Raw genomic sequence first — 15,093 nt, 5'->3', positions numbered from 1 at the left:
AGCTCCTTGAGAAACAAGACGACCTCGAGAATAGAAGCCGCAGGTGTAACTTAAGGTTTGTTGGCCTCCCGGAGGGGGTGGAGGGGAGAGACCCACAGGACTTTCTGGAAAAGCTGCTCAGGGACGCCTATGGCAGAGAGGCCTTTTCCCCCATGTTCGCTGTGGAACGAGCACATCGCATGCCGGGCAGACAGCCGCCACCCGGGGCACCCCCCGCACGCTCATTGCAAAATTCCTAAACTATAGGGATAGGGACGCCATCCTCCGGCTGAGCAGGGAGAGGGGCAATATCCCCCTCGACAACAAGATGGTGGCTGCGTTTCCGGACTTCTCGGCTGAGGTTCAGCGCAGGAGGAAGACCTTCATGGAAGCCAAGCGACGTTTACGAGTCAAGCATATAAAATACGCCGTGCTGTTCCCGGCCCGTCTTCGCATGGAGGGAGAGGATCGTGCACACTTCTTCGAGGATCCAGAGGAGGTGCTGGCCTGGCTGGAGCGGCAGGACAGACGCAGATAAGTACACAGCTTCCCCAGTCCCCTGCTGCATTGCATACAGTGGCGCCATGGCCCAGAAGTATTTTCATGGCCACCCCCGCAGGGATCCTATTACCCCCAGCCGTCCTCGTGTCTGGGGAATCTCCCCCTCACCCTTTCCCCTGTTGTCCCCCTGTGAGGTGCCTGGCCACAACACCTCCTGCCCCCCTGGCTGCCTTCGGCCCGATGCCCTCCCCCCCCTCCTGTGGGATACAGAGGGACACGAACTGCATCCTGACATTGCTCACTGACACCCGGAGCCCTCGGGACACCCGGGCTTCCCCTGCCAGGCCGAAAAAGGGGGATGCCTATTTGAATACTTGTTTTGCACCCTTGAATACTGGTCTATTGAGATTGCTGCCTGATTCACAAGAAAGTCTTCACGTTAAATGATTTCACCTTTTCACTGTATTTTTCCATTCTCCCTCCTCCGGCGGAGGGAGGCACACGGCCTAGGGCACGCAACAGGAAGCGTGCCAGGTCCTGTACCGTGCTCGAGCGCGCAGCGGTATTCCGCCCCACTTGCAGCAACCCACCATCAATCCTTGGGAACTGCTGATGCACGGTCCCACCCTGGGTGGCCTGGCCGCATACTATCCGGGACTGTGCTGGTAGTCTCCCAGTGGATATCCTGGCTAGTTAGAATGTTCATCTATACGATGCATTGGGTGCTGCTTTTGCCACGTTGGCAGTTGAGGGTTCAAGCCCGCACCAGTTGGGGAAAGTGCAGGGCAGGGTGGGGGGAGGGAGGGATGCTAAGGTACTGGGTTACTGATGTTTTTATTTTTTTACATGTTCTGTTTGAGCAAAATGCATATGGAGGATGTTCTATTGTGTTATTGATGACGTGTGGAAGTGTACAAGCTGGTGGTCAGGGGGTAATGTGGTATGTACTTAAAAATGGTCTGAATCCTGGAGTTCTCTGCCTCCCCTGGTATATCCCATGGCCACGCTGAAGCTGTTAACCTGGAATGTCCGTGGGCTGAGGGACCCGATTAAGCGATCTGCAGTATTTGCGCTACTCAAAAAACTAAGGGCGGATGTTGTGGTCCTGGTGGAGACACACGCGGAGGGCCTGGCCCAGCGGTCGCTCAAACGGCCGTGGGTGGGCTGGGGCTTCCACTCTGTATACACCTCCCACTCCAGAGGGGTCTCTATATTAATCGCCAAAACGGCACACTTTGAACTCCAGGATTCAGTGATAGACCCACAGGGCAGGTATGTCTTCTTGAAAGCTAAATTACACGGGGATCCGGTCCTCCTTATGGCATTTTATGTCCCACCCCCGTTTCAGTCCACCATAGTGGTTTCCGGGTTCGACTTTATGGCCCTGCACCCTGATACGCCGACAATCTGGCTGGGTGACTTTAACACAGTACTAGATCCCTTCCTGGATAGGATGGTCAAAGAACAGGCTGAACCCGTAAGGCCGCGCTCCACGAGATTCGCGAGACTTCTCGCGGACTTTAATTTAGTTGACGTGTGGAGACATGGGCATCCCGCAGAGCGGGCATACACATGCTTCTCGGCCTCACACCACTCAATGTCTCGCATAGACTTGATCCTAGTGTCTAAAACACTTCTCCCTAGGGTAAGAGAGACAGGCTTTTCTCCCCGGTCCCTCTCTGACCACTGCCCATGCTGGACAAAACTGTCGCTGCCCCGGACCCGCCCGCCGCCCTCATGGCGGCTAAACCCGTTCTGGCTGACCCTGCTCCCGGAGGACGCGGATCTGGCCACGGAGTGGGAGCATTACTTTGCTGATAACTCTGGATCTGCGTCCCCCCGGGCAGACTGGGAGGCCTTTAAACTACATGCCCGCATGACACTCTCGGCCCGTATTAATTCCCTCAAGGCCACTTCTGCAGAGGCACTCGATAGGGCCATGGACCTCATCACGGTTAAAGAGAGGGAGTACTCTGCCAACCCGAATACAGACCTAGCTGCGGAACTCCAGCTCTGAAATAGGGCGGCTGACCAATTACACTACGAGAAATCGAAGCGTAAGCTTTTCTTTCTCAAGCAGAGGAATTATGAGCATGGGGAGAGAGCAGGGAATCTACTTGCCTACCTGGTACACTGCGAAGAGAGGCCTCCGGTGGTGATCTCCCTGCGCTCCCCAGATGGAGACTTGATAGCCGACCCGGAACAGGTGGCTAGTATGTTTCACGACTTCTCTTCCCTGTACGACACGGTGGCCCCAGACTCTGACTCCCTATCTGAGAACTTTCTTGCCGACTTGCAGATCCCACGACTTACTGCACAGCAGGCCCAAGCGCTTGAGGAACCACTGACGGCAGAGGAAATATCCAATGCACTCGCTGGCCTCCAAAAGTCTAAAGCCCCGGGGTCGGATGGCTTGCCAACCGAGTTCTACACCACCTATGCAGAAACACTGGTTCCTAGACTCCTCGCCCTCTACAAGTCTATCTTTGATAGCTCAGAACTCCCGCCTTCAATGAGGAAAGCCACCATAGTCTTGATCCCTAAGCCAGGCAAGGACCCCCACCAACCAGAGTCATACCGCCCCATCTCCCTCTTACAAGTGGACATCAAAATCTTGGCCAAAGTGCTCTTAGCCCGCCTCAACGCCGTGATCCTCTCCCTAGTACACGCTGACCAGGCGGGCTTCATGCCCGGCCGGAACACCTCATTTAACCTCAGGAGGCTGTTCATCAACCTCCAGGCCAAACATGACAACCCGGGGGCTCGAATAATCGTCGCCCTGGACACCGCCAAGGCGTTCGATTCAGTGGAATGGCGATACTTGTGGACGTGTCTTGCCAAGTTCGGACTAGGCCCCAAATTCATTCATTGGGTGAAGCTCCTGTATCAGGCCCCGGGGGCCAGAGTACTGGCCAACGGGTGGCTCTCGGACTGTTTCCCACTGCGGCGTGGCACAAGACAGGGTTGCCCCTTGTCGCCGCTGCTGTATGCCCTGGCGGCGGAACCGTTGGCAATCGCCATACGATCACACCCAGGTATAACGGGTCTGCGGAGAGGGGACTTAGAGGAGAGAATAAGTACATATGCGGACGACACACTTCTCTACCTGGACGATTCCACAGACTCTCTCTCACTGGCTCTGACCCTGATAGAGCGCTTCGGCGCTTTCTCGGGACTCAGGATCAACTGGGACAAATCCCAAATACTCCCATTGGATAGCTACCCGGTGACCAGGGAAGGGGCTCTACTTCCACTACAGAGAGTGGCTGACATTAAATATTTGGGGATTCGGACCACCAGGGACCCAGCAGATTACACCTCACTGAATGTCACACCACTGTACGACATGCTGAAGTCTAGAACACAGGCCTGGACCAGACTCCCACTGGGAGTCACGGGCCGCGTAAACCTAATAAAGATGGTCCTGTTACCCAAGATTCTCTACATGGTGTGGCACTCGCCGGTGTATCTTGTGCTCAGGTGCTTTAGGCTCATGGAAACTATCTTGAAGCCGTTTGTGTGGGGCTCCGCGAGACACAAACTTCCCTGGCATAGACTGAAAAACCCGACCGACCTGGCCGGACTGGCACTACCCGATTTCAATGCGTACTATTTGGCTGCCCAACTGTCACAACTGTTCCACATAGACAAGGTGGACAGGACCAGGTTCCTGCGCCTCCTCTGCCCTGCATGGACCCAACCAACGGGCGACCCCCTGGTGGCTATAGCGGGGGGGGGCAAGGATAGGGGAGGGACGCCACTCCCTGCTGTATCACTACAGGAGGGTGTGGAACATAGTGTCGGGTAGACTGAACATAGCACCCTTGCATGGCTACACCTCCATGTGGTGCAATTCTGCCCTACCGGAGTTCGAGCACATACAAGACACTGAGGTATGGAGCGCCAGGGGAATCTACTACCTGTCTCACGTCACCAGGAGCGGAAAAATGAAACCCTTTACCACGCTACAAACTGAATATGATCTGCCAGACCATATGTTCCTCCGCTATGCCCAGCTACGACACGCCTTCCGGGCACAATTCCCCCAGGATGATTTGGCCCTCGCTGACAACCCCCTCATGGCCGCAGTCAGGTACCCAGACCCCAAAAAACTGATCACCCAGTTCCACACCATGATCACGCTTCCGGGGGCGACAGTGTCAGCTTATGCCCTGAAGTCCAGGTGGGAGGGGAAAGTGGGCCCGTTAGAGGACGATGAGTGGAGCGACGCCCTGGACGCATGTAAGCTGGTATCCCCAAAACTGTCAGACCGCCTCACGCAAACCTTTATCATAAACAGGGCCTACCTTACACCTCTTAGAATTTCCAAATACAGAAGAGACTCCTCCGCTATGTGCCCAATGTGCAATCGCGAGACGGGCACTTTTTTCCATTTACTATGGCAGTGTGCTAAGATCCAGACCTTCTGGGAGCAGGTTGTAAAATTTCTTCATGACAAAATGGGATCCCCCATTACTCTACAGCCCAAGCTGTGCCTCCTAGGCATTTTACCTGACACTGAAATCAATAAATTCCTTAAAGTATTCCTCCATGAGACACTTTTCATAGCTCGCAAAGTTATAGCGCGGGTCTGGATGCGTCCAGAACCCCCAGAGCTGTCCCACTGGCTGGCAGAGGTCAACAGTGTTCTGCCATACAAAAAATTAGTATACTCACATAGGGGCTGTGCGGCCAAATACGTCAAAATCTGGGGAAAATTGTTAAATTCGTCTGCAACCTGCTCCTGGGAGGGATAGAAGCGCCCGGAGTGTCACTGAGCTCACAATGGGGCATGGGGGGGCGGGAGGGCCGTGGGTGGCTGGACAACTGACCCTACTGCACTTTGTACACGCTACGAGACGAACAGATATAGATGTTTTTGTACCCTTTGCCACATATTGTTCTGGTATATATGCCTACACTCTGTTAATGATCACCCACTGTGTATTATAACCATGCGTTATGTGAGCGCCCTGTATGTTGTTATTTTGCTCAATAAAAGCTTTTTGATTGAAAAAAAAAGTGAAGCCGCCTTTGTCTCTGGTTTCCATAGGCAATATCGGCAGGTTGAGGCCATCTTCAAACGACACTGGCCTATTTTAATGAAGGACAAAGATTTGAAATCATCCATTTCCAGTGTACCCAAATTCAGTTATAGGAAAGCCCCAGGATTAAGAAATAAAATCGCCCCTAATGTGCCAGATCCACCAAAGAAACTTGTCACCTTTTTGGACGGTTCTGGGTTCCATCACTGCACTCGATGCAAAGCATGCAGAACCACACGTAAATCAGGAGAGAAAAAGAAGATCACACATTTTAAATCTAATGTGACAGGGGAAGGTTTCAAAATCAAACCCTTGATTACGTGTGGATCTGATCATGTGACTTATGTACTCGAGTGCCCTTGCTCACTTCAGTATGTGGGCAGGACCACTCGAAAATTAAAAACAAGGATTAATGAGCATCTAGCAAATATTGCAAAATATTTCCCAAATCATAGTGTCTCTAGACACTTCACTAAATATCACAATAGCGACCCAAGCCTGTGCACCTTTTATGGTATAGATAAAATCAGTAAGCACTGGAGGGGTACGCACATGACTCGAAGTGTCTCACAAAACGAGATGAAGTGGGGTGCATAGGTTACGTACTATGCAGCCCACTGGTCTCAACATTGAGTTGGACCTAAATTGTTTTTTAGCCAATGATTAATTTGTTTTAGAACCGAGTCCATTCATGGTTTAGTTTATTTGTTTCTTGTATCTATGACGACCCAATTGGGCAATGAAGGGTAATGATTCTGTACAACCTTGGTAATGCTCTGTATCCGAGTTTAGCAGCTTCAATGACCTTCGTTTAGCTTTCCAGAGTGCAAGCTCTGAGGTCCCCTATTGATTTTGCGTATATTATAGGGTGTACCTTTCCCCCCCCCCTTTTTCTATAGCAATATATATAAATTCATATAAACATATATATATATATATATATATATATATATATATATATATATATATATATATATATAATTTTTAATACATTTTTCCATGCAATATGATGTGAATATATGGCCTGCACGCCTAGAGGGATGCGAAGGTATTTAGTTACTTCCATACCGTGCTTTTTATATTATGAATATCAGTGTCCCCATACTGGCTATTTTTATTTTTTTAGTTATGTGTTTTATGTCCAGCATTGGTCACTGCCGAGTGACATTGGGCAGTGGGATTGATTGCTATTTACCTTTTTATTGTCTGGAATTCCCAATAGAGAATAGAGTTGTGCACGCCCGGAGGGATGCGAGTGCAGCAGGTTCTGTTCTTCTTGTGTATTTTTTCTTCCTTATGTCCAACATGTCAGTTTTTTTGTTTGCATAACCAATGGTGGTGTAATCTAGTACTGAAAAGTTTAATGCCTAGTTCCATCTGCCATATACTGTGAATTGTGTGAATTTTGCAGCTTAAACGGCACCGCGGCTGCTTTATTTTAGATTTCAATTTGGACCAATGGGTGTAGCCTCTTTGAGACTACATATTCCATCATGCACCAGTGATCGGGCACGCCCCCCTGAAGACGTTGAATCTAACGAAACGTACGTCGTAGGCAGACCCGATCACGAGACGTGCCCTCCCGCTCGTGGAAGCTGTCAGCTGGGACGCCGGGCTGTGCTACGGAGTAGGCACCGCACCAGACGACCCACACACGTACCGTACCGCAAGGCAGCGGTGATAAACCTGCAGCCCCAGTGCCGGGTAGGCACTTTTAAAGTAAGAGGCCAATTTGGCCGTCGTGTTTGTTTTTTCTATTTTTTATGAATAGATTTTATATATCAGAATTTAGGTGGTGTCGATTCGCTTGATAATGGCGGCACTCCATCAGGGGGATTTTCTGGCATCCTTGGATGTCATGAACGTGTACCTGCATGTTCGCATATCCTCAAAGCACCGGAGATTCTGTGCTTTGCGGTCGGGGGGGGGGCCATTTTCAATTGGTGTCCTTCCCATTCGGCGGGTTTTCGCCAAGGTGCTGGCCCGGCTGTGACAGCGGGGGTTTGTTATGGGATGTCTGGACGACATTCTCCTACGAGCTTTTTCGATCTCTGCATTGGTGGAGCCGTGTCTATCACGTGTCAGGCTCTCCGAGTGTTCGGCTGGTTTCTGGATTGTCCTAAAATCAGGGTTGATTCCGTCTCAGGGACTAGTATACCTGGGACTAGTCCTGGATTCCGCTGGGGCGGGAGTGTTTTTCTCCTAACGGAAAAACTTCAGACTCTGTTATCTGCTGTGCAGCAGTTGCCAACCCAGAAGCGGTCATCTCTGCGATTCTGCAGGAAGGTTCTGGGTCCGTTGGTGGCCTTTTTCGAGGCAGTTCCGTATGTCCAATTCCACACCAGGGTACTACGGTGGGAATTGCTGTCACGTTGGGACAAGCTTCCGTCATCTCTGGATTACCAGATTTAATTGAGTCATCTGCTCATGTCTCCCCTGGTGTGGTGGCTGGCGTTTCCGGTGCTTCGGGCCGGAAAGTCGTTTTTCTGCAGGCCACTGGACAGTGGTCACGACGGATGCCAGTCTCTCCGGTTGGGGAGGGGGCACCCAGTCAGCCCAGGGGCACTGGACTCAGGTGGAGTCCTGCCTACTGATCAACGTTCTGGAGCTCCGAGCAATCAAGCTTTGCCTTGCCAGGTGGCCCCTGGACCTACAGGGCCGACAGGTCAGGATCCTGTCCGATGACGCCATGGCCATGGTGAAGGTTGATCATCAGGGAGGCACACAGAGTTCTGTTGCAGCGACGGGGGTCACGCACATCCTTTCGGTGGGCCGAAGGGTCCGTTCCGGCTCTATCGGCTGGGTACATTCCGGGAGTACGGAATTGGCTAGCCGACCTCCTAAGTCGCACTACACTGGGCCAAGGAGAGTGGTCTCTCCACCCGCAGGTGTTTCGGGGTCTGTGCCAAAAAGTGGGGCACTCTGGACGTGGACCTTCTAGCGTCCCGTCTCTATTGGTAGGTGCCACGGTTTGTGGCCAGGTTTAAGGACCGGTGGGCGGACGCGTCAGACGCGTTGGTGGCTCCTTGGGGTCACTATCGTCTACTTTACACCTTCCCTCCTCGGAAGCTTCTTCCTCGCCTGCCGAGCAGAGTGGAAGCTGTAGGGATTCTATCAATCCTGATTGCCCCAGATTGGCCGCGTCGCTCCTGGTACGCGGACCTGGTGCGTCTGGTGGCAGACGCCCCCTAGCGTCTTCCCCTGGGAGTTGATCTTCTGTTACAGGGTCCGATCTTCCACCCTGTTTTACAGCCAACGGCTTTAGCGGCGTGGCTGTTGAGAGCCAGGGGCTGAAGGACCGAGGCCTATTGGGGTTATGCTTCTTCCTACCAGGAGAGTTTAGGCAGAATTTAACAGCACTTAAAGTGTTAAACGGAAGTCTACCTCACGTTGGATTTACCATCATACGTGGAAGGCCTACATCTCTGCGTGTGAGGAGATGAAATGGCACCCTCGTACATACGTGGTGTACAGGGTTCTGCTGTCTTTACAGCAGGGAGTGGTTCGGGCTCTCGCCTTAAGTACGGTTAGGAGCCATATTTCTGCTCTGGCTGTTTTTACTTGCAGCGACCCTTGGCGTAGCACTCCTGGGTGCGTACGTTGGGTCAGGGGGTCTGGCAGGTGGCCCCTCCGGTGCGCCCTCCATTACCCCCATGGGACTTGAATTTAGTCTTTTCGATGCTTCGGGATGCTCCCTTTGAGGACATTCGGGAGGTTTTTTGTTTATTGTCACAAATGGTGATTTTATTTCTGGTAGCGATTACCTCGATCAGACGGGTGTCTGTCTGATCTGGCGGCCTTGTCTTGCAAGGCTCCCTACTTGGTCATCCGTAAGGATTAGGTGGTGCTGCGGCCGCAGCTGTTTTTCTCCCTAAGGTCGTTTCGGCTTTTCACATTGATGGGGACATTGTTCTTCCATCCAGTATTTTTGTACTCACCGTAAAATCCATTTCTCTGAGTTCATAGACGGACACAGCACCCACCCCTCCTTGGTTTGTACTGCTTGTTACGGACTGAGGCTCCTAGAGCAGGGTGTGGGTTATGCCTGAGGGAGCCACGCCCCCGGGGAGGAGCGGCACGAAGGAAAGGTTTTAACACTTTAAGTGCTGTTAAATTCTGCCTAAACTCTCCTGGTAGGAAGAAGCATAACCCTAATGTCAAAGAAGGCTGTGTCTATGAACAGAAATGGATTTTACAGTGAGTACAAAAATCCTATTTTTTGCCCTTAAAATCAGGGCAAAATCGTGGGTGCACGATATAAGTCGATACTCGCTTCCCGCGCTGTGTTTGAATCAGCCGCTGAAATATACCGAGCGCAGTACACTCGGCCAGGCTCGGCTCCCCTCACGGTTATGCGAGAAGAGCCGAGAGGAGCTGAGCGTGCCCGAGTGTACTGCGCTTGGTATATGTCGGCGTTCAAACACAGCGGGGGAAGCGGGGATCGGCTCAGAGACGGGGAGGACACCACGAAGGTCGCAGACGGACGCCGGACCGGACAAGGCCGCCGATGGACGCCGGGCAAGACAACAAAACTGTAAGTAATAGAAAAAAAAATTCCAGGAATTTCACGTCTAGATTAGAGGGGCGCGCTATACGCCGGTGCGCGCTATAGGCAGATAAATACGGTATATACAACACAACTGGAACTCCCGGGGAATTTAGACATGCAAAATTATCAGTCCATGACAGCATGACCCCCGCTACATAAGCATACAAAATCAAGTTTTCTCAGATAAAGAAATTACTTTTACAGTGATCAGAAATTGGAGAACATTTAATCAAAAATTTCTTTAGAAATCATGCCTAGAACAGGCATCTAATTTAATTTCTTTGTCAATAGGTGCGTGGATAATGACTGGTGGAATGCAGGTTGGCATAGGGAAATATGTTGGTGAAGCTGTCAGAGATCATGCCACTGCAAGCTCCAATTCCAGAACCAAAGTAGTGGCAATGGGCATTGCACCATGGGGAATTGTAAATAACCGTCAAAGCCTGGTAAATCCTAAGGTAAGACTTTCTTCTTTGCCTCTGTTTTGTGCTACTTATGGTTGTTACATTTGGAAGTAATTTTGCAGACAGTTGTAAAAGATTAGTTGGCTGACAACATTAAAGTGGAACTCCAGTCAACAGTTTTGAACACCATGGGGGAAGATAAATACTTTTGTTTCATTTTTATTTCCCTATTGTGGAGATTTTCCCCATCTTCCTGCATTGTATAGGATGTGAGGCAAAATGTCTTTAGTTTGGACTCAACAGCAATTTAATTACTGTTTTGATAGATGGGGAAATAGGTAAGACAGGGAAACAATGACTGCATGATTGTTTTAAGTGTTTAAGCCCAGGGCCTCAAACTGGCAGCCATCCAGCTGTTGAGAAACTACAAGTCCCTTCATGCCTCTGCCTGTGGGAGTCATGCTTGTAAATGTCAGCCTTGCAATGCCTCATGGGACTTGTAGTTTCGCAACAGCTGGAGGGCCGCCAGGTTGAGTCCCATGGTTTAAGCCATCTACCACTTCATCCAGAACATAAACTTGTGGCTGGATGTACACCCCTCCTACACTGAACATTGCATTGAGGAATTCATGGAGGTACCAGGTATTTGTGCGGGCTGTGGCAGTAGATTCCTGGGAGGGGTTTGTTTCCTACGGAATGCATTTTTTTTTTTTTTTTGGCATTAAGCAATATGTTTTTTTGTTATTAAAGACCCATCATGCAAACCACAAAGTGTTCTATTAGACTATTTAAAGCTGAATTGCAGTGTTTTATTTTTCGTTTTCAAACATTTTTATTGAAAGATGTCAATCAATATAAAGGAAAAAGCACAGAGAAATCATCTGTTATCCAAATATCGGCTTAAATATGGTACAGAAAAAAGTATTTCTATGCTAACAATGCAATACTCAAGAAAAAACAAAATAAACCAATGTGACAATAGATTAGCGAAAATGATGGCTAATAGAATCAAAAATGTTTTAATAGACCTGTAGAGAAGTAGGAACACATTAAAATCTATCAATAAGCTAATAAGCAGACCAGTATTCCCATTTGCGGACGAAGATACGCATAGTGTCCATAATAGTGTGGTGTATCTTTTTCATCAGCCTTATGGTTTATAAAAAATAAATTGGCAGAAAAGTAATAGTTGATTAGGGCTGATTATAGTTAAAAGCATAAGTGCCGGTTCACACTACAGCGACTTAAGATCCGACTTGTCAGACCTCAAGTCGCTTGACATCAATAGTCCCATGTTGGTCAAAGAGAGTCCTCTTAATGTACACTACTGAAGTCGCTCCGACTTCAGAAATGGTTCTTGTACTACTTCAAGGCGACTTCTAGGTAATTTGTACCCATAGATTTTAATGGAAGTTGCCTCCAAAGTTGGATCTCCATCTTAACTGAAGCAACTTTACAGAAAAAGAAAATGGTTTACTCAGGCAAACCCCTCCCTCCCACACAGCTTGATTATTCTGTGATTGGCCACAGACAAAGTTCATACCTCCCAATCATCCCGGATTGGGCAGGACTTTCCCGCTTTGACACCTTTTGTCCCGCTATCAGGTGATTGTCCCACATAATGCTACGGACTACAAGCAAATTTTTCTAGGATCTGCAGCAGTGTGCACATCCAGTACAGCCAGCGATTGGCTAGTAAGTCGGCTAGATGTGCACTGTGCAGCCCCAGTGAGAGACTTCACCTGTCAAAAGGAGAGTGTGATGTCGGGAAGGGGTGGGACTGCTACTTAGACCCACCCCTCTGTCAAACCAGTGCATAGCAAAAGAGCTGGTGACACCACCCTGGCATTCATACATTGCTGGCCAGCACAGAGTTGCAGAGGGTTAGGATCTTCTGTCTATTCCTCTACCCCAGGGTTTTTTCAGCCTCCATTAGCCCTGCACTCACAGGCAGCTCCACACTTTCAACACAGAAGCCTGGCTTCTGTAGTTGAAAGTAACAGCTTGGCTCCAACAACCTTTTTGCTCTGCACTAGAGTCCAGACAAGTGAAAGACTGACTGCAACATGTTCGAGGAGGGGGTGAGCTGTCCCCCCAATCTCTACCGCCTTCCTGCTCCAGGGGTCAAGGAGCCAAAAATACCCAGTGCACTGAAAGGAGAAGAAAGCTGTGGCTGCACTGGATAGACATCTAAGGAAAGGTGCTACTTTTACAAAAGGGTGTGTGATGGGAGTTCAGAGGTTATAGTTGCGGAGAAGGGCAATTGTGAGATTGTGATTATTAAGTTGATAAAATGATTATTTTGGGCCAGATCCACAAAGAACTTGCGGCGTATCTATTGATACGCCACGTAAGTTCTACGATGCACCGTCGTATCTTTGTTTTGTATCCACAAAACAAGATACGCCTGAATGTGGGCTAGATCTGACTGACGTACGTGTTAGTACGCCGTCGGATCTTAGGTGCATATTTACTCTGGCCGCTAGGTGGCGCTTCCGTTGATTTCCACGTAGAGTATGCAAATTAGCTAGATAGGCTGATTCTCAAACGTAAGTCCGCCCGGCGCATTTTTTTACGTCGTTTGCGTAAGGCTTTTTTTGGCGTAACGTTACCCCTGCCTCTATGAGGCGTACGCAATGTTAAGTATGGCCATCGGGACAGCGTCGAATTTTCCGTCGTTTGCGTAAATCGTTTGCGAATAGTTACGTTCACGTCGAAAGCATTGACTATTTGCGATGTAATTTCGCGCACTGGGATACGTCCACGGGCAGTGCATGCGCCGTTCGTAAAAAGCGTCAATTACGTGGGGTCATACTAGATTAGCATAAAACATGCCCACTCCAAGCCTACTTTGAATTACGCAGCCTTAGGCCGGCAGATTTACATTACGCCAGCGCAACGTTGGAAGCAAATGCTCTAAGGATACGGTGCTTGCCTCTCTGAGTTGAGCCGGCGTAGCGGAAATGAGATGCGCTACGCCGGCCTATATATGCGCCGATGTACGTGGATCTGGCCCTTTGCGTTTTGTTATCTTTCTCCTAACCAGTCAAATATTGCTTTCCTTTTTTATTACTTGTTGCGATGTGTGTGTGTGTGTTTGTATGTGTGTGTGTGCGCGTGTGTGTGTATATGTATATATATGTGTGTGTGTGTGTGTGTGTGTGTGTGTGTGTGTGTGTGTGTGTATATATATATATATATATATATATATATATATATATATATATATATGTATGTGTGTGTATATATGTATGCACATCTATGTATATGTGTATTACACTAGTAGTATTTTCCTTGAATGAAAGTTATGATAGAGTTAAATCTCAGCCCGGAGTGAAGAATGAAAGCCATTAGTTCTTTCCAACCCCCTCCTTTCTACTGCACTGCTTACCAACTCCTCCCATCGACCAAAAGATAAAATGGCCCCCATGAGTGTTGGCCTTGTGGTGAAGAAGAGATGTAATGACCATATGAATGAGCCAATCAGATGCACCCATATAAGATGATGCTTGCTTGTGTCACTTTGGCTATAAAACTGATTTGAATAAAGCTTTTTCTCTTTGCCGTTGGAAACTATGACGACTGCAGCATGACTATTTCCTCCTACTTGTATGTTCACATCATGAATTTGGTTCAGTAGCAGAATAGAACATGTATCCTGGAATTGAGCCAGGGAAAATCTATTACAAGATGTGGATGTATGACTACACTCTGTACCTAGCGCTCTTTAACCCTTGCACTCTGTATGTAACACACTCCAGAACCATGCACTGTGCCCAACACTCTCCTGCACTCTGTAAGTAACACACGCCAAAACCCTGCACTCTGTACATAACACACTCCTGAGCCCTGCACTCTGTACATAAAACACGCCTGAATCCTTCCACACTTTGTAGCGCACACTTCCATAGTTTATGCCAAATCAGTTGTAATGGAAGCTTTGTATTCTTATTTTTTTTAAATGACTGTGCTGGGGTTTTTGTATGCGTCGGTGATGCACTTAATTTGTGCCGAGCCGTCGGTCGCATCCTCCCATAAGTGTCCCATATTCTGAAGTTCAAAAGTTGGGCGGTATGCAAAGTTGCCTGTCCTGGAGGCAACTTTAAGTTGCGTTTTGTAAGTATCTCTTGTAAGTCGCGCTGAAGTCGCCTTGTAAAGTCACACTGTAAGTCGGGTTGCCCCTGTGTGAACCGGCACTTAATAAAGGTGAAAACTAAATTGTTCTTGTTTTGGCTAGAGTAGAGAGGGATTAGAACACCTGCCAGTTTTTATTGCTCTCTGTGTCCCAGTTAGGGAGATTCAGCCACTCTATTTGTCCTGTTTATCAATGACATTAAAGTGGAAGTTCAGTCAAAAATGAAACATTTTCTATTAATTATAAGTAAAATATCTTTAATATAAATGTTCTGTATAGCTGATTGTGTCGCTTAGAAATTCCAATCAGTCAATCATCTTCTTCCTGAAGAACCTTACTTCCTTATTTCTGCATGCGGGGGCCTCACTTCCTGAAAACGCTGTCCTCTGATACAGCCCCCACCCCATATCCCTAAGGCTCGAGTGTGACTTTGGAGTGTCACTTTGATCCAACTTTACACTCTCTGGATCAAAGTCACAT

General features: G+C 48.8%; 1 protein-coding gene across 1 annotated transcript in view; it reads left to right on the top strand.

Moving 5' to 3' along the window:
- The window catches only part of TRPM4 (transient receptor potential cation channel subfamily M member 4), a 682,714-nt gene that overhangs the window by 282,596 nt on the left and 385,025 nt on the right, over window positions 1–15,093 (top strand). The window contains exon 5 of the mRNA XM_040327576.1: window positions 10,366–10,532. Coding sequence (XP_040183510.1) covers window positions 10,366–10,532 — 167 coding nt within the window. The remainder of the gene's footprint in view (window positions 1–10,365; window positions 10,533–15,093) is intronic.

This window comes from Rana temporaria, chromosome 10, assembly GCF_905171775.1.
Source record: "Rana temporaria chromosome 10, aRanTem1.1, whole genome shotgun sequence".
In the NCBI taxonomy this organism is placed as follows: domain Eukaryota; kingdom Metazoa; phylum Chordata; class Amphibia; order Anura; family Ranidae; genus Rana; species Rana temporaria.
This window is presented reverse-complemented; position numbering and strand designations above follow the sequence as displayed.